Here is a 23,890-nt window from a genome sequence, read left to right as displayed (position 1 = left end):
AGACTTTGTACTTGCCTGTCGGGTACAATGAGTTACATTCTACTATTGACTGTATTTGTCAGCTTTTGGAATGAAAATTATTAAGTGGAAAAAGCCATGGGTTTAAAAAAAGGGAAGCAATGATTTAATACTTCATTCACATTGTTTTATTGTCATAAACCTCTATCATATACATACAGTACAATATGCTCAAGACAGACCTTATGGCACATCCATTTTAGTTGTACATTTTGCAGTCGTTGGATTGGTATTGCTGTGAGTCTACAGTAGAGTAAAGTGACAGTTTCAGATCCATTGTTTAGATAGATATACTAGGTGGATAGTCCTCGATGGGCAAGATTTGAAGGTTGCACTTGCTACAACAAAAAACACATGCACTGTCAGTTATATATTCCACTGGGCTGGGGTGCATCAAACATCCATTTACACAGACCAATATTGGAGCAGGGAGCCGCACGTCTTTTTCTTCTTATTTTTTTTTACCCGCTCAGTTGTTCATATCTTGGAACACTCTACAACAGTGGCTGCCATGATTCAGAGATGCTACAGAATGCACCTGGTTTGGCTCCAACTCAGCATCTCAGCATTAATATTCATGACAAATGATGGTCCTCAAGCTTGACTTCAACCCTGCCTACAGAGCTGAAACCACACCTAAAAGAAGTGCAATACACACTGCAATCCTCAGTGTTCATTTATCCCTTTGTAACCAATGTCGTGTAATGTAACCAAATTACACAACCAGCGTAACCATGCCGGTAGACCTGCCCAGTCTAATTTAAGGACCTGGGTCTGCTCTGCAATGATCACAACCCATGAAAACATATCACACAACACCTGAGATGGCCCATTACTTAGTCCTGTAGAGCAGTGGTTTTCAACCAGTGGTCCCTGAGGGGGTTCCAGGTGGTACCCAGCTAAATGATGGAGAGTTGGTAACTAAATGGACCCTTATAGATGTTTAACTCTTGAGTGTAAAATCATTTGACGCTTTATTATTGTTTAAACATTCGCATTACTTAATTTCAAAGAAGTCTACGCAATTAGAGAATTTGGAAGAATTGTTACTTTGATCGTTTCCCTGTCGCCTCTCCTATCGTACCAACATCAATACAGCATGGACAAAACATTCTCAGTTTTGAGTCAGAGAGGCTAAATGTCATTATATGGTGGTCCGTGGCTCAAAAGCCGAATGAATAATGGGCCTTGCTATGAAAAGGGTTGAAAACCACTGCTATAGAACATTGACCAATTCAACCCTTCCCATGTTTACTACAGAGAACAAACTCTGTACTCAGGACTCTAGGACTCGCAGCTCAGAGGAGCCCCTAACCAGTAACCTCATGTGTAACCACTATGGGTACAACTACTATCATTATCATCATTATTCTATCTAAACTTGTTTGATTAATCGAATAATTGAGCCACATTGGTCGTTTTCTTTTTTGTATCAACAAATTGATATGAAATAATTGTTTACTAACTCAGCTAAATCAATATTAGTCCGATTAACCACTTAAACCCTCTTATACTTCTCTTATGTTATACTATTTCTAAGGGATGGCAGTCACAATTGTAAAAATAGCCAATTTACAACCTCACAATGTTGTGAGCTTGTAATCTTGTATCGCATTTAAAAATATATAATTAAAAGTAAAAATTGATTACATCGATAAGTGTTCGATTAACTGTTGCACAATTACTAACCACATCTTTATGCATTCCCAAAGTTACCTTAACACTGAGGATTTCACTGTGCACTACTGTATAGGACCCTGTGTGGTTTCAGTCAACCCAAACCCTGTACACCCAGGAGATCTCTAGACACCGGGCAGGGAGGAACACTGGTCTCTAAAGGGATCTAGTAGTCAACCTTCTACTGCAATACAACTCTACTGTCAAAGTCCTACGGTATTCACATATATGTACAAACTCTGCCGTGTATTAGTAGGCATGCAGAGACTTCATGAGTTACTGTAAGTGTGCATTTCCCGTCTGAGACTGCAGAGCGTCGTCTGAGATATAAAAATAAAACAGTGATAAGACCACATAAACACTACAGTATATGTGTCACTCGCCGGAAAGTAGCAGATCTAACAAGCTGACAACGCGTCGATGAGCTTGTAGATCGGCTATTTTTTCGCCCCTAAACAATGCTGTATCGTTAGGCTTAAAAGTGCTACTTTCCCCTTTTCTGTTTGTACCATATCGTTATTACGCCATTCATTAAAAACCACAGTCAGCATTTCAGTCAGACTTTAAAAAAAAGATTATCCAAAACATGTTTAAAAAACAATAATAGTTCGACCTGGCAATTAAAACAAATATATTAAAAACACTGTGAAAACACAAACAAACAGAATGCCTGACATAATAATGTGATATTTAAACTCATCGGCTCGACCAGCTGAGCAGTGTGTAATGAGTGTGTGTGTGTGTGTGTGTGTGTGTGTACAAGTTATGTGTATGTGTAACGAAGGAAGTGAAGAACAAAAGATTGTCACTGTGCAACGTCAAGTAAAATGCTGTATCCCTTGTGATATACAGTATATACTGTAGGTCTTTCTGTCCAAACTACAGCGTTGTGTTTTTCCCATTAACGCTGGGCCTTAAGAGGTGGGGTCCCACGGCCCGGAGGACCGCCCGCCACTGGGACTCTATACTACACGATTTCCGAACAGGCCTGGAGAACCAGTCTGTCCCCGAGCGCCCACCCTTAATGTCCGCGATTCGACCACTGAGAAATGCTGTGTGTTGTTAAGCCTAATTTATACTTGCCCGATGGTGTCACTCTTTGGAAATATTCAACATTGTCAAGATAACAATACAAAACAAAACGTCGCTAGCTTGAAGAATCTAAGAAACAGTCAAAATAACCAAAATACTTCTCTGACCACAAGTCAGTGATAAGAGAAGTAAACAGCACACCTCTCCTCCCATACATACACAGAATAATCCAGTTTTAATTTCATTCAAAAACTCTGTAACGTTACATTGTAACGTTGAGGATTTTACTGTGTAGGACAGTGGTTTTCAACCCGTGGTCCAGGGACCACCAGTGGTTCCAGGTGGTCCCCAGTTAAACTTAAATGATGGAGAGTTGGACGCTTATAGATCTTTAACTCCTGAGAGTGGGGTCCATTTGGTTTACTTTTACACTCTCAAGAGTTACAGTATTGTTAAACATCTGCATTACCTAATTTACAAGAAGTCTACACATACAGAATGTAGCAGAATTGTTATTTTGATCAACGTTTGCCTGTTATCTCTCCTAATGGTACCAACATCAATACAGTTAAGTATGGATAGTGGACAAAATATTTTCAACGACAACAAAATATTCTTTAGTTTTGGGTCTGAGAGGCTAAATCTCGTGGCTCAAATTCCAAATAAAGAATGGGTCTTGATATGAAAATGGTTGAAAACCACTAGTGTAGTATGATTAGGGGACGGAGGGGGACGGAGGGCAGAGAGGCGAGTGTCGTGACATGTAGCAGACATGCAGCAGGTCATACGTCCCAAGGCCTTGATGATCTACCTGTAGATGTTTTCTGGAGAGAGAGAGTGAGTGCATTTTCCGGCACCGGCCGGTGCCGAAGAATGTATACTCGCTTTTCTGGGTTCTAGATGACCCGACAGCGGAGACTATGCAGAGTGGTCTTGATCCCTCGATCAGTGGTTCTCAAACCTTTTAATTTCAAGGACCCCCAGTTTAGTAGGTATTAGGCCACAGACCTCCATAACTCGGACAGTGCACAAATGGAACCAGAGGGACCCGTAAGGGTACATTTGGTTCCATTTGCGCACTCTCAGAGTTACAGACCTGTAACTATCAAAAAGTTAGCTGGGGACCCCCTGGAACCCCATCGAGGAGGACGCCTGGGCTGGGGGTCCCCCGACCTCACTTTGAGAACCACTGCCCTAGATGACCTGACAGCAGCTGTGTGGGGTGGGCGTGCAGAGCAGGCCCTCCTTGGGGCTCCGGTGGATGTTGACGGACAAAGTCTTGTCGGACAGGGGCAGCTGCAGCACCCGGTTCTTCAGGTTCCTGTGGTTCTCCCTGGCCAGGTCCAGCTCTCCCAGCCTCAGCGTGCCCGAGCAGGGCCCTCCGTCGAGCAGGGGATCTCCCAACAACGGGTCCCCGCCCAGCGGAGGCCGTTGGTGATGGTGCTGTTGGTTCCCCCTGGGTGACGGGCCACCCAGGAGCGAGACCTTGTCCAGGCTACCCGTGGAGCCACCCATGCACATCCTCCACATGGGGCGGTCCTGGGGATCGTTGGGCCCCACGCTGCCTCCTCCTCCTCCTCCCCCACCTCCCCCACCTCCTCCTCCTCCCCCTGTCAGGCTGTGGAACTGGGTGCTGAGACACAGGCTCATCAGCTTCAGGCTCTCCACCAGCCCGCTGGCCGCTTTGGCCGGGCCCTTGCCTTGGCCTGACCCCGGACTGGTGCAGTTGGACGGGCTGCACTGCCCCGTACCCTGATTCGCCCCCTCCATAACCTGGACTTTGGCGTCGCTCTCGCTCCTACCCCGGTGTGTCTGTCGTTGACGACGACCCTCTAGGTCGTCGTCGCTAGTCACTGGGGAGCCGGGTGTCACTGAGGTGACTGGCGACGGAGCGGTGGGCGAGGGCGAGGCTGGTGTCGGTGATGGTATCCTAGGAGCCAGGCTGAGGCTGAGGCTAGGTTTTGGCAGGCCGAGTCCACATAACCCCTTAACCTCCTCCTCTTCCTCCTCCCGCTCCTCTTCATGGATCTGGTTGAGGACGGGGGCGCTCATGCGAGATGCCAGGCGATTGGAAGCGGAGGACGCAGACGAGGAGGAGGAGGCCGGCTTGCAACGAAGCACCACCTGCATGGGCGGCGCAGACGGAGACAAACGCCCCTCTTCTTCATCTGCCTCTTCCTCCTCCTCCTCATCCTCCTCCACACTGAACAGACTGGGGCTGCGCGTCTTACAGGGCCCCTGCGTGGGGGCCAGAGGACCCAGCCTGAGGGGGTTGAGGTGAGGCTTGACCAGAGGCCTAATGCCCCTCTCCTGGTTCTGTCGGCCAGGCTTCTGGGAGGCGGTGGCGTGGTTTTCCTGCCGCTGGTTGAGGTCCAGCAGGGTGGTTTTGGGGCTTGGGCCAGTGTGGAGGCTCTCGGCGCTGCGTGCAGGAGACTGGGGGCAACCCGGGTGGGAGATGCCGGGACCCCCCAGCCCGTCACTGACATCCTGGTGCACGTCGACTCTGGTGGGCCAGGACTGCCTGTGAAGGAGGCAACATAGGTTAGGGTAGGCTGGGGAAAATATTATTTTAGGCACATACATACTGTGTAGAAGTAGACACTGTATAGTGGTGCTGTTGTTCCATAAGCCCCCCCTGACAATTTTGTGTTTACTTCTCTGCCAAACAAAAGCTTTTCTCCCCCTGCAGCTGCCTTCAAACCTGACGGAGAAGACAGGGAGGCATGAACGCTCTTGTTTGTGGGCACATTTTGTGTGCACATCAAGGAACCACAATTTAACACTTTTTTTTGCCCAGGAATCTTTCAGAGTGCCCCTCAGATGAGGCAGATTTTACTCTGAAAAGCCCCGCCTTGAGGACATTCCAGAACAGATGTGGGAAGATACAACCCAATCAAAGGAATGGAGGGAATTTGCTTGGAAAAACCAAATACGGTATTTTATAACACCCCAACAGCCCTTAGGGCTGTATTTTGCGTGTCTTAAGTACCAGGTCTTATTCCCTAACTTGAGTAAACTAAAGACCTGGAGGCGTGATCAATGCTCTTTGGCCACTCAGAATAGCCAAATGGCATTGATCACGCCTTCCAGGTCTTTAGTTTACTCAAGTTAGGGAATAAGACCTGGTACTTAAGACACACAAAATACAGCCCTTTAAACCTGTTAATATTCATTAGGCGACGGACTCTCTGCTCTGAGGAGCTGAGGAGCTCAGGTTTGCTAAATCAATACTAAAAATATTTATAGTCTTATTGAAATTGACCTGAGTTACTGCCTTTTTCCGTCTACGACAAATGTATTTGCCCAAAATAGCCGAGACAGTGACAGTGACACGCAACAATAGTGAATAGCTTGTACTGTAATTCTGTTATTTCCACTATTTGCAATAGGAATGCATTGGGCCTCAATATCCCAGAAGCCTCAGCAAGCCAGTACGACTTATCTTTTTCCGGTGACGTCAACCAAACACGTCACCTATCCCACTCTGTCCGATGGAAACCCCGTAAGTCTTAAAACGTATTATAAACGGCGAATTAGGCCCAGGCCGTAGCGTAACGGTCTGGGCACCGGACTGGTAATCCAGTCGCAGTGTGCCGCGGGTTCGACTCCCGGACCCGACACGGCCTTTACTGGATGTCATCCCCCCATCTCTCTCCCGTTTCCTGTCAGCCTACTGTCTGTCCCTTCAAAAATCAATAAAAGGCGTAAGCCGCAAAAAAAGATCTTTAAAAAAAAAAAAAAACTGCGAATTAAACAATGAAAACAATACGGGAATGTCGTGATTCACAGGGAAAGATCTCTTTAGCAATTACGTCAGGAATGTCGTGATCCGCAGTCAAACTGTTAACCAATGAAAAGTATTAACAAGAGAGCTTGTCTAAATAATAACTACACTTGATCCATTGGAACACAGGATCTTTTCTCCATTTCCTGAAAAGCAACGGTTTTGGACATACAGTGAGTACAAGGATTCCACTGTACTGTATATTGTACCTGAACTGGGCCTTGCTGGGGCTGGCTGATCTCATCTGGCTGTGTTGCTCTCTCTCCTGGCTCTCCCTCAGGATCCGTTCAGCCAGCAGGAAGTAGGTGGCTGTGATGTGGTTGTACTTGTCGGACTCCAGGGCCCTGGACCGAGCAGAGGGAGAGGGGAGCAGAGAAAGAAATAGTTGGGGCATATTCACACTGAGTCCATTGGCTTTGATTCTTCCGTATCCGAGTACACTTCAATCGGTCCCGAGACTACCTCCATGTGGTCCCGGGAACGGTTGGGTGATCCACTCCGGGGAACGGTACGCAGCATTCACACACGCAGCATTCACTATGCCACAACATCTGCCAAGTGGACCAAAGTCTGCATCCGGGACCAGTGTGAATCTGCCCTAAGGTCCTGCTCCTTCTAGCCTGGTTAACCATCCCCCTTGAAAACATTTTATTCCATTTCAAGTGGGAGTGGTTAACCTGCAGGCTATGCTCCTTCTGACATCGGAAAAGACTTCTGGTTCGGACAGGGTTTCGAACTATTTCGGAGAGTCAGGATATCTGGGGACGCACGGTTTCTGAGAAGATGTTCTGAGGCTCAGAATAACGTCAATTTGTATCATCTCCCTTGCCTGAGAAAAGTTTGGATGCCGGAGCGGGTATTGCACTAAAATTGAGAGTGACAGGGAGCAAGATTCAATTGTATTCGCAAACACGCACACAAGCGCACACACGCCCACGCACGCACGCACACGCACACACACACACACAGCTGCTCAGCATCCAGAAAGTGATGCTGACTGTGAGTGAAAACGAGGTGACGGGGGTTGGAAAACTAATCTGATTTGGCCACAGCAGGGGACTGATGACTGCCAGCAGGTTGCTAGTAGACAGCTAAACTGATGACAACCTTCAGATGGACCTGCAGCACCAGCTGGACTAGTGCATGACTGTGCAAATATGCCAAAATCAAAAAGAGGAAATATCGTGATCACATTGCGTGCGCGCGCGCGTGCGTGTGCGTGCGTTTCATACTCAGTGATAGTGTCTCGGTCTGCAATGCCGCCCAGCACCATGCGCTGGATGATGCCGCCGTGCTCCTCCTCGGACAGGCTGCGGTGGGACACCAGTGGGGTGGACATCTTGGTGGCAGGGGACGGGTCCACGCCCAGCAGCCAATCGTGTCCCTCGATCAGCTCCAGAGAGGCCCTCCTCTTGGGTTCCCTCTGCAGCATTTGCCCTATAAGACTGGAGACAGTGACCACAGTGATTTAGTTGGTCAGCAGTGCTGGAGAAAGTATACTCACTCAGTCAAAGTATCAATACTGCAATGTAGAGATACTCTGCTACAAGTAAAAGTCCAGAATTCAAAATGTACTTGAGTAAAAGTACAAAAGTAGAAAGTACTCACTATGCAGAATGTTCATGTTTTCAAATGTGTACAAAATCTTTTGAAAATAGCAGGTCTACAAGCTCACAATGTGTCGCATTACGACGCATTGTAGATCGGCTATTTTCAAATGGTCAAAATGTACATAGAGCTGAAGTGGTTAATGTATGTTTTGTAATAATAATCAAAATCTATAAAGTAATTAGTAACTAAAGTTTTCAAATAAATGTAGTATTTGCCTTTGAGATGTAGTGGAGTAGAAGTAAAAGTATTGGAAATTGAAAATACTCAAGTATTGTACAAGTATCTCAAAATTATACTTAGTGTACAGTACTTAAGTAAATGTACTTAGTTACTTTCCACCACTGTACAACATGACCCTCATTGGAATTTATGTTGCCAATTTGCTTGCTGTACACTTTCATAATGCATGAATAACACGTGCACGTGATAACATGCTCCATGTTTTGCAAAACTACAGTGTGTAGTACCCCAAAGTAGCTTTAAATGTTTTAATTACGTGAGGTATGCTTGATTTAATAATCCACTAACACGCATAAACAAACCCCACAAATTAGACCCAGATAGAATTAATCTAAAGCAATTCCCCAGGATTCACATTCAAAATGAATTCACGCTAAGCCGCCCTGGACGGTTTCAAAACACCATGCAAACATCACAATGTTAAAAATAGAGAGCGGATTTTAATGGATGCATTAGACACACTTAACAGCACTGCATCTCTGCTACAGCAGCTGACTGCAGTACAGAGCGAAACAAGGCATGGGGGGGGGGGGGGGGGGTAGAGAAAGAGAGAGAGAGGAAGAGGGAGATGGAGAGAGGACAAGGAGGACAAAATAAATGCACTCGCCACTGTTTCTCTCGTCTCCATCTCTTCACACATCTACTGTATAAACATGAAATATGCAGCACCTGCACTGAGTACTCAGTCCTTCTGTGTGTGTGTGTGTGTGTGTGTGTGTGTGTGTGTGTGTGTGTGTGTGTGTGTGTGTGTGTGTGTGTGTGTGTGTGTGTGTGCGCGCGTGCTGCGTGCGTGATACTTGTGAGGGCCAAATTTCCAAGTATAGTACATTTCCCTGGTCCTCCTTTTAAGATTTGGGGAGTTAGGCTTTAGGAAAGGATTCAGTTTGGTATATGATCATTGATTAAGATTAGGCATTTAGAGGTTAGGTTTAGGAGTTATGATTTGAGTTGTGTTTACATTGCCAAATCAAAAAAGTGGAACAACACAATCAAAAGAAAATGTTTGTACAATAGAAAGTCAGAATCTTTATAGTTGCGTGCTGATGTAAAGATAACAGTAAATAGCGTGCCACTGGTTCTACAAGCTACGTAATACGTAAGTGTGTGTGTGTGTGTGTGTGTTACTCACTCTCTGCATTCAGGGGAGATGTGAGGGGGCACTGTGTATTTGCAGTCCATGATCATAGTGAGTGTCTCACTGTCATTGGCCTCCTGGAAGGGAGGCTGGCCACACACCAACATGAACAGGATCACACCCAGACTCCAGATGTCTGCACACAACCAAACACACACACACACACACACACACACACACACACACACACACACACACACACACACACACACACACACACACACACACACACACACACACACACACACACACACACACACGTGGTGAAACAAAGATGGACAGAAAGCGATAGGGACTCAAGCCTGACCAATCTCAATTTGAAAACTCCTACCGTAGATAGACAGATTGCCAATGACTAAAAAAAATTCAAACATTTTTATCTCATGATTTTGTAACCCATTTTTCACCCGTGTCAATTATCTGATGTGATCCTGGGCTCTACACACCCTCCGCCAACCTCGGGAGAGCAACGGACTTGAACTCATGCTTCCTTCATGCATGAGTGTCCAAGTCGATCCTTTACACCTGACAGGGGGGAGTTTCCCAGGTTGGACGTAGCGTGTGGAAGGAACACGTTATTCCAACCAGTTCCTTTCCCCTCCATCAGGCGCCCCAGCTGGCCAGGGGAGGCAGTTTAGAGACCAGGAATACTGCATGTTTTTGTGTAAGGTCTTTAAATATGGGGGGCGGGGGGACTTTTGATTTGATGAAAGTTTAGTTTTGAGAATATTGAAACATTGAAAAATTAAAAAAGTGTAAGTATTAAACTTGGGTGCAGTTTTTTATGCTAATTTATTGACATCTCTATTGTAATTTTATGCTCTGGGTCTCTGACGGTGTAAGCGAGAGCCTCTGGCCAGGCACATGGCTTGGCAGAGTGGGCACAAAGCCGCCTCTCACTGGTTGGTGCGTACCGGCTGGGGACGGAAATCCATGTACCGTGTGTGTGTGTGTGTATGTGTGTGTGTGTGTGTGTGTGTGACTGTGTGTGTGTGTGTGTGTGTGTGTGCATATTGCTGCTGAAATGCCTGCATTTGGCTACATTATCGGTTATTCCGTCCGCCCAGAGCATGGGAATGAATTTGGAAGCATGTCATTGGCAGCATGTTATTGGCTGTCAATCTGTCCAATGGCAATCATCAAAAGGTCATGGGAAACTGCCCAGTGACGTCAATCTCAGGACGTCTAAATAGAGGACTGGTATCTAAGTCAGATAGCATGGTGTGCACATATGCAACACAACGTCAAAGATGGCAGAATAAGAAACCAAAATAGACAGCCAACTGAATCTGAGAGAACGCAGCAGATAAGCGGACTGAGCCTGGTGAGCTGGACAACCAAGTGCTGTAGATAATAAAGGTGACCTAGATATTACAGTAAATATAAATAAAATATCCATCCTCCCACATTCAAACAAAGCAATAATCATATTTGATTGGAGCCATTTATGTGTATATACACTGTATATACACGGAAATGGCTCCAATCAATCAATATTATACAGAATATACACACACACTAGCCTAGGATGCATCTGCCTGGGGGTTTTGCAGTGCTACCCGCTGCTGGCCGGCCACGCAAACACGCACACGCACACACACACACACACGCACACACAAACACACACACACACACACACACACACACACACACACACACACACACACACAGAGAAAGTGGGTTAATGTGCTCGTCCTTCAGCAGCATCATACACATGCAAATTTTATAGAACAGTCTTCTCGGTCCGAATGGGCGTTTCAAAGACAAAATGTGTCTTCAAGATATTTGACCGTGTGACCTTGTCAATGCCATGGTCCACTGACACATATTCTGTTTGAATGTTAGACAATGGCCAATAGCATATGATATGCTATTGGCAGAGAATCTCTGGCAGAGATTAAAAAAGTGTGCATTCTTCATCCCAAAATGCAGTTTATAGTTAAGGGACGCAATAAAACAACGACCTCTGCATTCACGGGATGCACTACTGTTTTTTATTCTAGTTTATTTTGCTAGCTTTAGTTATCATAATTTCTTCTTCTGTTTTCTACATGAATATAATCACATTATAACCATATAAAATGAAATGAAAGTGAAATGCTGCAATTTTTGAAAATGGCAAAATATGACTCCTAACGTTGTTGAATTGGGACTTATAAAATCTGCTAGTTATACTGTGACACAGTGGTTCCCAAACTTTTTCATGTCAACGACATTGACTAATTTAAATCATGGAAAAGTAAAGGTTTTGGACATACAAGGTTTTCACCCGACAATGCAATGATAATCATGTCCTCTGCATTGAACCCATCCTAACTACAGTGAGCAGCTAGCAGATACTGAACAGCTGCCGGGAAGCTGTCGTTATTGATTCAGTGTTTTGATCAAGGGCGCTTTGACACCATGCCGGGAGGAGCTGGGAACAAACTGGGAGAATTTCCCTTTCTCAGGCGACCGCTCTACCCCCGTAGTTATGGAACTTTCACATGTATTGTAACATAGCTTCACATCAGAGTATTTCGATTTTCATCTGGTTTATTGTAGGCGGTGGGTATTCATTCCATCGTAGCTGTGAAGGAGCCCTTTAAATTGCCTTCACAAGCCCCCACCACAACCATCATCCCCTATCCAACGTATCCTAGCAACCATGACAGTAGTCCTTCATTACAACGTCAGAGGTCCAGTCACTTCCTTGATAACTCCATTTATAAGCCAGATGGTTCAGACATCTCAGAAACAACACTGCTCTCTCTCGACATGTTAATGTCGCTGTCGTTAACTGCTGCGTGGCTGTTGAGCATAAACCACCCCTGTCACAGTCTCTTTGGAATGGAGATATAGGGCATTATGACACTGGCCATTCACAGTTAATCAACACCCCTTCCATTTGTCTGACACATCTAACCGCAGGCCAAGATCTGCATTCACCATCTTTCACTGCCGGTAGGAACTAAATAGCAAGTCCTCCAGGAATGCGGCAGAAGCTCAAGGAAGCCAAACTGGATTTGTTTACCACTCCTCTTTATAAACCAAGCACATCTCACGGGAGCTCTGAAGGGACAGGACGTGTATCTGTAAAATCTAGCAGTATTTCAGGCATAGAACTACCTGGCAACTAACTGGCACACCCCAACAGCCAACAGCCACCCAGGAATTATAATGGCAGCTATCACACTCGGCCTGGTGACTCTGAAGCCTCCAAAGACTTCAGTGTTGTACTGAGGTTCTGCTGATTCCATATTCATCTATTTTATTCTACTGAAAGCAACAATCACACAATGTCACATCCAGGATGAATGCAAAATCCTTACAATGTTCACAACAGAGCAAACATGCAGACATGTGAACGTGCATGCCCAATCAATTCCAGAGAATTAAGTAGTCGATTTTTTATGCTATCAGTTAGATTAAACACAAATCTACAGTACTATACATGCACTATTGTACTATATTGTAATCTGGGTCAAGTGCTCAGGCTGGGCTTTTAAATGGACAGCTGACTTCAGATATTCAGTGCCGGCCAATGCCTGCACGCTATTTGTAGCTTGCTTGCTTGCACACACGCACACGCACACGCACACGCACACACTTTGCAGCCGTTGCTCAGCTCATCTGCTCTGCACACACAAAAAACTGAGGTGGCAGATAAAGACAGGAGAAAATAGCCACAGCTTATCCACTCAGTCAGAAAAAATGGAATGCGCTTCTGCTGCTGTGCTCTTGGGCCTCTCCTAAATTAACCTCGCTCTGACATGCAGTCAGCATTTATTTAATTAATGACGCACAAACCACACATGTATTCGCATTTCTCAGGAGCTACACACACAGCATCTTACACACGCACTATTATATTATTTAAAAACATCACCACACACAGGCGCTCGGGTGGCGCAGTGGTAAAGGTAGCTGTCCACCACCACAGACTCTGGGGGTTTGAATCCACCGTGATGAATCTGGCTTTGGTGAGTGTATAGACGCTATAATTGTGTTCATATAGGCTCTTATATACGAACACAGCCCGTGTTCAGGGGAGGGAAGTTGGGCGAGGAGGAGGATAAATGATGCTGCATGTAATCATATGGTCTGTCAGTGGGGAGTGTTGGGCGGGAGGAGTAGGACAGAGATTCTACATCCTCCTGCTGAGGGATCCTCACAGACAGTCAGTGCAATACAACAGCATTGACAACACACAGAAATGTGTGCATGGAGGAAATTATTGGCATAAACTAAATTGTGGAGAAACACACACATGCTCGCACGCACAGTCGCACACACGCAAACCAAAGAAAGTTACTGTTGTGTATCTGTACAGTATAGGCCAGGGGACGAAGCATTAAATCTTGATGTGGATAAACTGTGTGGTGTCCTACTTCTAAAGTGTTATGGAGGTATTCTATTGCATGGATAGAATCTGGTTTATAAACACATTGCATACCCTTGCAACATGTCCTTGCATCCTATCAGCTGGCTGATAGTGTGTCAAGTTGTCCGTCTCTGCCAAGATGTACAATAGGTCATATCTGTTACATAGTCTGTGTGTAGGGCGGGCTATCAGAGGACACTGCGTTCCGTTTTCTTCTACTGGGAACACACACTGGACTATGGACTCAAAGTGACGTCAAAGAGTGGTGAAAACGGTCACAGGCACAGCATAAAGGAAAGACACACACACACACACACACACACACACACAGAAATAACTACCATTGTCGAAAAATCTTTTTCAAATATATCTACATAACACTGATATCCTCTCTGTCTCTTCCTCTCTCACATACTGTACATACACACACGTTTGGACACGTTTGGTCTTTTCCACTCTGTCCCGTACACACTCTCTCCATCTCACACACACTCACCCACGGCGGGAGCATCATACTCGTCCCCCAGCAGTATCTCAGGGGCTGAGTAAGCCAAGGAGCCGCAGGAGGTGTTGAGGGTGGTTCCTGGCTGGAACCTGTTGCTGAACCCAAAGTCGGTGAGCTTGACGAGCCCTTGCTTCTCAAAGAACACCACGTTCTCTGGTTTCAGGTCCCTGTGCACTACATGCAGCCGATGGCAGTAGGAGATGGCGTGGACGATCTGGGCAAAGTAACACTTAGCCTCCTGGGGGGGGGGGGGGGGGGGGATGATTGATGATGAGAATTAGGGGAGTGATGGAACTCTCTCAGGCTCAAACTAGTATGTGCATACATAGTACATACAGTTGAGTACACTACGCCACACGTTTGGAGGAAGATTTTAAAAAGTGATACGTAGCTTGCGGAGTTAGTTCAGTCAGATTATACTCGAGGGGTGAATACGCTGCATTACTATGTGGTGTGTATACACATGTTTGCAAGACCCACATGTTGTACGCTGATGTGGCAATCAGCTGACCAATTGGGCGGGGTATTTAAGCTCACCTAAAGCCAAATTCCAATACCCAAAATCTCGGCCACTCGCTCACTCCCACTCGGTCACTCAGGTCATTCCAGCGTGACCCGGAAATGGTTAACGTTCCAATTGTTAAGTGCTCCATCGAGGAGGCGAGTGGAGTCGAGTGGAGGAGCCGAGTGGGCTCCCCGAGACCGCATAGAGCGAGTGTACATCAGGTGCAGGCTCGGTGAGGTATTTTGTCTCCTCGTGGCGGATTTCCGCATCACGTGTACATGTTTTTTTCCTTCTCCAGTGACATAAGTCCGCTTCCTCCACATGTGGCACAGAAAACACTGCTTGAAACCCGATACTATGCACCCCCCCCATCCACTAGCTGCCGGCCGCTGCGGCTGAGTCGCTGACCCAACACACATGCACGCACACACGCACACACACACACACACACACATTAAACTAAAAAGCTTTGCCGTTTGTTGAAGAGACACATTTTCGTTGAATGAATAGAGCTTCAGAATGATAAAGTAGCCTATCTATAGTCTACTGTACATATGTAAAAGTGAAAGGACCACAACAAGCCACTGGCTTTATTGCGTTGTGTGATATAAGCATAATACAAGTAGGATAGATAAATTAGGCTATATTGTGCGCACCTCAAAAGCTATAGTTAATTTCTCTCTGTGCATGCCTGAATGCACAGACAGCTATGAATGACGGTGACAATTTTATTTATTTGTGAACTGAATATGTAAATCAGCAAAACTATACCTAATTCCTGTTATAGTGTCCGTTATTTGCAAAGACCGTCGGAGGAGGGACTGTCGGAGGAGGGGGGCAAAAATACGAGCAAAAAGGAATGTGGGAATGTGGCAGGTCAGGAATTCCCTTCACAATCATATAATATAAGTGTGCGCATCCTGGCGCTTATTCACAATTTCAGGAATAAATAGCCTTACCAATACATACACATTGGCCTTGGTTACGTGCACAAAATGATGACTGATGATGATGATTCTGTAGACTGTACGGCTCTGTGTTCGGAGTTCCAGTGATCCAGCTGTCTGACACTGTATTGTTCCACCACTTTTGCTTTGGCAATGTAAACGTATGTTTTCCCATGCCAATAAAGCCATTTGAATTGAATTGAATTGATACACGTCATTAGTGATCGCGGAATGTGCCGTCGCTTTGAAATGACAGCGTAGTACATTCCGATTCTAGAGGAAAGTTCACTCCACCAGTGACCACCACTCTGTCCTCGCATCGAATCCTCTCCTCCTCCTCTCCTCCTCGCTGGGGGCGGAGCCGAGGAGCGAGTGGAGGACGCGAGGGGAGTGAGCGAGTGTGAAAGTTGCGGTAATGGAATTTGGCTTAAGACTACATTCTTCCTGCCTTCCTCCTGCATATGGTTCCTGGTTGTCGTTGCCACCACCAGTGGGCTCTGCTATTTCTGTTCCCCATGGGGGGGTTGTTATTGTATATCTATCTCCCTGCTCTTAATATTTAATGATGGCTGCATATAATTGTGCCGAGCAGGAAATGTAGCCAAACGCCAAGATATAATATTATATGAATTCACATTCTATAATAAATATTTGTTCAATCTATTCGTGAGTTATCTGACTGAAGTACATCTAAATAAATAAATACAAATATTCAATCCAAATTCAAATCCAAGTTATAAGATTGTTGTGCTAAATTAAGGCCCCTATTTTGGGTGCCGTTATGTTATTTCCAGACTCTTTCGAGTTCTGCGATATTTTCTTTTTGGGGGTCCTCCTCGGCGAGGAAAGGTTTGGGAACCTCTACACCAGTGGTTTTCAACCAGTAGTCCGGGAACCATCAGTGGTCCTTGAGGGGGTTCCAGGTGGTCCCCAACTAAATGATGGAGAGTTGGTAACCAAATAGACCCGAGTGTAAAATGAAACCAAATGGACCCGGTCCATTGTACGCTCTCAAGAGTTACAGCATTTACTACTGAATTTACAAGTCTAGACAATTAGAGGATGTTGAATAATTTTGACCAACTTTTATCTCCTCCTTATCCAACGATAACAAAATATTCCTTTAGTTTTGGGTCTGCGAGGCTAAATGTCATCAAATGCTGGTCCGTGGCTCAAATGCCTAATAAATAATGGGCCTTGATACGTAAAGGGTTACAAACCACTGACTCTACGCTGCTCCCAGTGTTGCCACACTCACCTCTTCGGCGAGGCCTCCCTCGTGCTTCATGATGCAGTCGTACATGTCTCCTCCGTCGCCCAGCTCCAGGATGAGGTAGAGTTTGTTTGCCGTGTCGATGACCTCGTAGAGGCGCACCACGTTGGGGTGCTGGACCAGCTTCATGCAGCGCACCTCCTGAAACAGGTGGCTGCGCGCCACCGGGTCCAACTTGGTCTTATCAATTACCTTCACCGCCACCTGCAAGGTGCATATTGTCATATCAGCCATGCTATAATCCATACCTTTCTCCTCAACACACTGTCAGACAAAAACAACATATTGCATTTTCCATGAAGAGCATTGTATTTCAAAAATGATTCAAAACTTCTGTATATCTGCGTTTCATTCCCTTCTAATGGGTAGATTCACCCATTCACATGTAATACTATTAGCTAACTAACGAATTATTAACTAACTAACTAATTAACTAACTAACTATTAATTAACGCTGGGGCCTGGCCAGCCATTACGAATTACGGTTTCGGCAAGACATTCAATCACAAGTGGAATAATACATTTACTCTTGTTCTATCAAATACAACCCTTTTCCCCCAAATAATGTTTATCCATTTCTCTCAATTTAGCCATTATGCCAAATTCACAGGGTTTTTTTTTTGTAGTCCCTGACTGTCACTGCCAACCATTACAGATGGTCAGGTGGGAGGCTATCGACAACCATGTGTCTCTTCCAATCCACATTGAGGAATTTCACTGGGTGGACGTGATATGACGCATGTGGAGGAACACGCTATTCCTCTCAGTTCCACAACCCACTGAACAGCCTGGAGGAGTCGTTAATGCAGCAGCAGCGATCAGCCTCCCAGCTATTTTCAGCGAAAAGTGGAAGAGGGCAAAAGGAAGGGGCCTAGTATAGATGTAGAAGTATATAGTTAAGTGTATAGTTTATAGTAAGATCATGCTGTTACTTTTACCCATTCAAACTGGAAAAGCTGTGTCATTTAAGATTTTAGCGTTGGCTATTAAAAAATAGCAGACATACAAACTTACATGTACATCTGCTATGTTTGAAGAAAGATAATAGAAAAATCTTGAAAGTGTCATAAACTACTGATTTAGATTAGATTTTTATCTGCCGAAAGCAGGGTTTCCCATGCCAAGAACCCTTTAGGGGGACTCTACAGTCCCCCTAATGTGAAACGGCTTAAAATAAAATAATCTTATGAACTGAAATTATTTTTCGTAATATTATTTATTTATTTTTTCAATTTCCTCTTCTTTCCGCTTCCTGGCACCCCCCACTTAGAAAACCCTGTGAGCTATCTAATGTTTTATTTGCTACTCTGACCTTTGGCTTTGGCACATTCAGCTTCGGCTGGAGCTTCATCACACTTTCTTTTTTGGCTAGACTTGGCAATTACCTTTCTGCTCCTTTCATTTTCTTGTTCTCTCTGTAGCTTGGATTTTCTTTTTGGAGCTCCTGATTTTTGGTGATACATTTTACTTATCTAAGCTAAAGGTACTTACTTTACAAAAATGTGTGTGTGTGTGTGTCGGGCGTGTCTGTATCGTGTATCTGTGATGAAAATCTGACTGTGCTTCGAACTGCATCATTTTCACAATAACAGCAGGGTATGGGGTATCAGATGACACATTGAAATGGGTTTTTTTTTTTTTTTTTTAAGATATTTTTTTGCGGCTTACGCCTTTTATTGATTTTTGAAGGGACAGACAGTAGGCTGACAGGAAACGGGAGGGAGATGGGGGATGACATGCAGTAAAGGCCGTGTCGGGTCCGGGAGTCGAACCCGCGGCACACTGGGACTGGATTACCAGTCCGGTGCCCAGACCGTTACGCTACGGCCTGGGCCATGAAATGGGTTTTAATGAGCACATTTCAGTACATTTAATTTTCTTTTTATGTCAGTCAGTAAACTGTTGTACTTGATCCCATTTAATAACCACTTAAACCCTATATATACTTTGTTCACCCGGGTACCGCAGGAGTCTGTACTTCTTTCTTTCGTCCCTCTACATCAAATGTCTTTACCAAAAATAGCCGATCTAGCATGTAGATCTGCTATTTTTGCAAGATGTCATGCCCAGAATAGGGATGCTAGGGTTCACATGGTTAAGGGTCAACCACAGAGACCTTTGCATGGGCCACCTGTTGACATTGTTCCATGGTCATCTGTACCCTTTGACCCCCCCCCCCCCCCCCAACAGAGCAGTGGGGGCTGGGGCTTACACAATTAAGCACATTTTAAACAGACGTTTAGAGCAGGTGTACCTTTTCCCCGGTGAAGACATGCCTGGCGAGTTTCACCACGGCAAAGTGTCCACGGCCCAGTGTCTTGTCCAAGTCATACAGTCCAGCGATTTTCCCATCGTGTCCGCGCTTGAACCCTGCCATGACTGCGGACCGGAAGGAGCCTGGCGTCTGTCTCCTCGTGGCTGGTCAGTTTTCCATGCTTCCACAGGTGTCAGTGATTAGGACTTAATTGGCTGGGTGGACGGGGTATCAGACAATGCACCAACGTGAGGCTTCCAGCCCAGGTGGATGTGGTCGGGCCCTCTAAGGATATGATGGTAACAGGACACACTGCATTTCTGTCTTCTATGGGAGAAAAGGGGGAAACAGGGAGCGAGAATGACTTAGACATTCTAATTGAAAAAAACAAAGAACTGGAAATTACTGAGAGTGAATCCTGAATAGATTATAAACTAATTACAAGTACTATAAGTAATTTAGCAGCTTTCTTCAGTGTATTCTAAAGTCATTCAAAGTCAGTATTTCTAAGTTTCACTTTCACTTCACATTCACTTATGTCTAAAGTATTGTATGTATTGAAATACTTTTGGAAACTTTTGGAAACTCTTTGGAAAATTACAGATTATGCTGCTGTTATGGTACAATCAAGAAGATTTTGAAAGTCAATCTTTGGGAATGCTTTAAAGAAACAATGAAAGAAGTCTACACAATTAGAGAATTTCTAATTATTATTTTAATCAACATTTGCCTGTTTATCTCTCCTATGGTACCACACATCAATACAGCATGGAATTGTGGACAACATCTTATCCAACAATAACAAAATATTCGTTCGTTTTGGGTCTGAGAGGCTAAATCTCATCAAATGGTGGTCCATGGCTCAAATGCAGAATAAATAATGAGCCTTGATACAAAAAAGGTAGAAAACCACTGGTTTAGTAGGATGAATTCATATTGAACTGGATATGGTTTTGTATAGTAGTATTAGGGTCGGGATGGGTGTATTCATATAGAACTGGTTACAGTCTGAATGACACAGTGACACTTTCATGGTGAACATGTACTGTAAGTTACCTGTCCACAGAGTAGTGGAAGAGCTTCTTTTACACATTATTCTTTAAACAACATTTTTTTTAACAAGTTGGCAAGCAATTCAAACAAGATAACGCAATTCAACAGTGTACATTCCCTCAGGGACTGAAATGTACAAAGCATTTGCATAATGAACTGCTCTGGTAAGAACATTCATCATGTGCAGACTGGTTCAACGTAAACTACCTAGGTGTGCGCTGCTGTACAACTTGGTATGTTATGTAACGCAGGGAGGTGTGGCATTGATCGTTTTCTAGGAATTCACCGCGCCAAGAGCATGGAACAACAGACACAAGATGACACGCCGAGCACATTCCTGACAGGTGACCCTCTGGCTGGGTGTGTTCTATTCAATTGGATTCACACACACACACGCACACACACACACACACACACACACACACACACACACACACACACAGTCAGGAACCATAGATAAGCTAGGCAGACAAACACAGCTGTCAAGGGAGGGACCAGCACGCCCATCAACGTGACTGTGTGGCAAACCAATGTAAAGATGTCCTGAAGAGTCGTACGAGCAGTTATATAAAATGTATGCAGAAAGTATCAAAGCATGAAACCCACTGTAGGTTTGTGTGTGCATGCCTGTGTGCGTGCGTTGCACTGCCAAAGGACTAAGACTGTGAGAAACGAATGACTCATATTTCTTATAATAGGAGGATACCATTTCCATGTCTCTGTCTTTCATATTACCCCCCCCCCCCCCCACACACACACACACAAACACACACACAGCTAACACCCTCCAAGTACTAACACCTTGCAGATTTCTGTTGTCAGTCGTCTGTGTGACAGGGTAATAACATTCAAATATCACTGAATAAATGACGAGATAAATCTCTGCATGATGGCTAATCCAATCACCTTTAGATCTGAACGGATTACAACAGTGTGTGTGTGTGTGTGTGTGTGTGTGTGTGTGTGTGTGTGTGTGTCATGATGGGCACAACGTTAAACTGCTCCGTTGTAACTACCATCGTCAATATAGTAGGTGCAGTGGATGCATTCGCAACTTCTGTGGACTATGTAGCTTGCATACAAGAAGGCAATGCTCACCGGTGGAGTCTATAAACAGCCAACACTACCTGACCTAGCCCTCTCGTTTAGAGACAATAGACCCAGCGGCCTCCCAGCCATGCCATGAGAACAACTACAGAGAGCGCTTTAACACCAAGCAGCAGTGCAAGACTAAGAACTTTGTTTCCTCTGGGGATCCAGCCTAGGACATACCCACGGACTGGTTGTCGGAGGGTTTCGACAACTTGGGATGCCCAAAGACGAGGCCAAAAGGCTGGCAAAGTATATCGTGCTGTCTCTATATGGTGGAGCCCCACTATACTTGTGCCCATGGAGTTCTGAGTAACATATCTGTTGTATCATGAGGACATATCCACCATGAGTTTGTGGATGTAACCTTACTGTGTCCCTGACTCCCTGTATGCTTTCCCTGTGTGGACATAAACAAATTGAATAAACTATCTCTCTCTGTCTGTGTGATTTCTCAAGCTCAGTGTGATCCCAGTGCACAAACTAAAACTACATTTTGAAAATGTAAGTACAAAAGACAGCCAGCCAGCCTTGAGTCTTGTGAAGAGGTTACATTCCAAACATACTATGGACGCACTTCGGTCGGTTGTATAACTGTACATGGAGCCAGTGTTCTATTAGGTTTACAACTTGATAGAATAGATACAGTATGTACACACACACACACACACACACACACACACACACACACACACACACACACACACACACACACACACACACACACACACACACACACACACACACACACACACACACACACTTTTCTGATCCTACCTCAAGCCCAACGCTGTCCCTAATATTATCAATATTCAGTCAAATCTAATTAGGAACACCCAATCAATTGTACATCCTGCTGAGCTGACCCCTGCAGTCTGGGCTCATATTGTCCATGTCCAACACCTGACATCTCTCTCTCTCTCACACACACACACACACACACACACACACACACACACACACACACACACACACACACACACACACACACACACAGTCAAGGCCTAATGTTATTATCATGGATAGGCCTATCAAAGCAGTGACCTCTCAGCACACAATCGATTTACTGATCCACTCACTTTCACTGTCTTAATTAATTTGCAACCAAAAATGTCCACGAGATATTTAGGGCACAAAAACACACTCCATACTGACTATAGTGTAAAACAACTGGCATTTTATATAAGGCCCTTCAGCAAAATACATTCTGAATTGAATGGCGAACAGCCCACACTCACCCACTGTCGCACAGCCTGCCTTTTGTAGCCTACATCCAGAATCACCTGCCTGCATAGAACCATCTACGGCTACGCCAACAACACACTCAAAATAAAACATATAGGCAAGGCAGCATAATAAAATGCGCCTTATTGGAGGATGCGCATGATCATGCATGGATGTTCGCCCAGGAGCTATAAACCAAACATAGTATCATCATAGCATATCCTCCCAGTCCTTACTTACCATAGTGAAGCGCTTTATGAATCAGCGGTGAGCCTCGTCAAACGTCCTCATCCATCGCATAATGTTATTGAAGACCGTTTCACTGTCCAGAGGCGCGCAGGTCCACTATAGGCTACACTCTGTCGTGGGTTGTATCTGATTAAATATGCTACAGCTGATGCATATTTTGTAGTGAATAACAGCAAACTGACATGCTGGGTTGTTATCCCACGTACACACTGCGTCCGTGTGTAAATCTGTCAAATTGCCAACTCTCTCCCTCTTCACCATGTCTGCCTCAGACTGCCTGTATGGTTCCTTCACTGCGCATAGTTGCATAGCTCCAATTCATCCCTGACGTCACAACTACGTATAACTACTGGCCTATAATAATTAATAAACAAACAACACACACATTGGACTTATTATATAGAGGCCATATCCCATTTGTCTCTCACGTAGTTCGGTATTAAAAAGCACGGAGAGCGTTAAAAGTAATTATAGAACATAAAAATATTTCAGTTATTTTCAAATTAAACGGACTCTCCTTCAGTCTGCATGCTAGGCCTATAAAATACCCAATTAATAAATGTAATTTACTTGACGGTTTTAATGAGGAATGTGGTGCTAGTGTTCAGCTAACCATTGTTATATGAGTTGCCCATGTACATCTAAATCTGTGTACTTTGGTCCAATTAAAGATTACAACAACCATCAGCCAGACTTGGACAGTACAGGTACTAATTGGTTAAAATCACATTAGAATGAAAGCTGGCCCCAGCTGATCTGATCCTGGACAGGATAAACTCCCCCACCACCAGGCACTTGCACTAACCACTAGTGTTACTTTCATACAGTAGTTAGGTTTAAGGCGGCGGCAGCGTCTAGTGAGCTAATCTAGTGAGCTATTTTAAGACTTCCGGTGGACGATCTCTTCAAAATAAGAGTACCCTCTAGAGTA

At 44.8% G+C, this 23,890-nt stretch overlaps 2 protein-coding genes across 3 annotated transcripts in view; both read right to left on the bottom strand.

The window, feature by feature from the left end:
* The window catches only part of rpl14 (ribosomal protein L14), a 143,006-nt gene that overhangs the window by 87,041 nt on the left and 32,075 nt on the right, over positions 1–23,890 (bottom strand). The window lies entirely within an intron of this gene.
* On the bottom strand, positions 163–23,225 carry LOC310873346 (SNF-related serine/threonine-protein kinase-like). Its single transcript, XM_083785709.1, has 8 exons — positions 22,951–23,225; positions 19,345–19,671; positions 17,076–17,294; positions 14,357–14,603; positions 9,492–9,633; positions 7,744–7,956; positions 6,721–6,855; positions 163–5,248 (listed from the first exon to the last, which is right to left on the bottom strand). The coding sequence occupies exons 2-8, from the start codon at positions 19,465–19,467 to the stop codon at positions 3,922–3,924; spliced, it is 2,406 nt and encodes an 801-aa protein (XP_083641835.1). The 5' UTR covers positions 19,468–19,671; positions 22,951–23,225; the 3' UTR covers positions 163–3,921.

Source organism: Protomyctophum parallelum, assembly GCF_964188405.1.
Source record: "Protomyctophum parallelum genome assembly, chromosome: 1".
Taxonomy (NCBI): domain Eukaryota; kingdom Metazoa; phylum Chordata; class Actinopteri; order Myctophiformes; family Myctophidae; genus Protomyctophum; species Protomyctophum parallelum.
Note: the sequence above shows the minus strand (reverse complement) of the source record. Positions and strands in the feature narration are given on the sequence as shown.

Bases quoted from the DNA above. Each gene is read 5' to 3' on its own strand.
- LOC310873346 (XM_083785709.1), bottom strand. From the start codon at position 19,467: ATGGCAGGGTTCAAGCGCGGACACGATGGGAAAATCGCTGGACTGTAT. The intron at 9,634-14,356 runs GTGAGTGTGTGT...GGTTGTGTGCAG, and splicing joins GTATGATGCTCCCGCCGTGG to ACATCTGGAGTCTGGGTGTG. The intron at 5,249-6,720 runs GTACAATATACA...CCTCCTTCACAG, and splicing joins CCCAGCAAGGCCCAGTTCAG to GCAGTCCTGGCCCACCAGAG.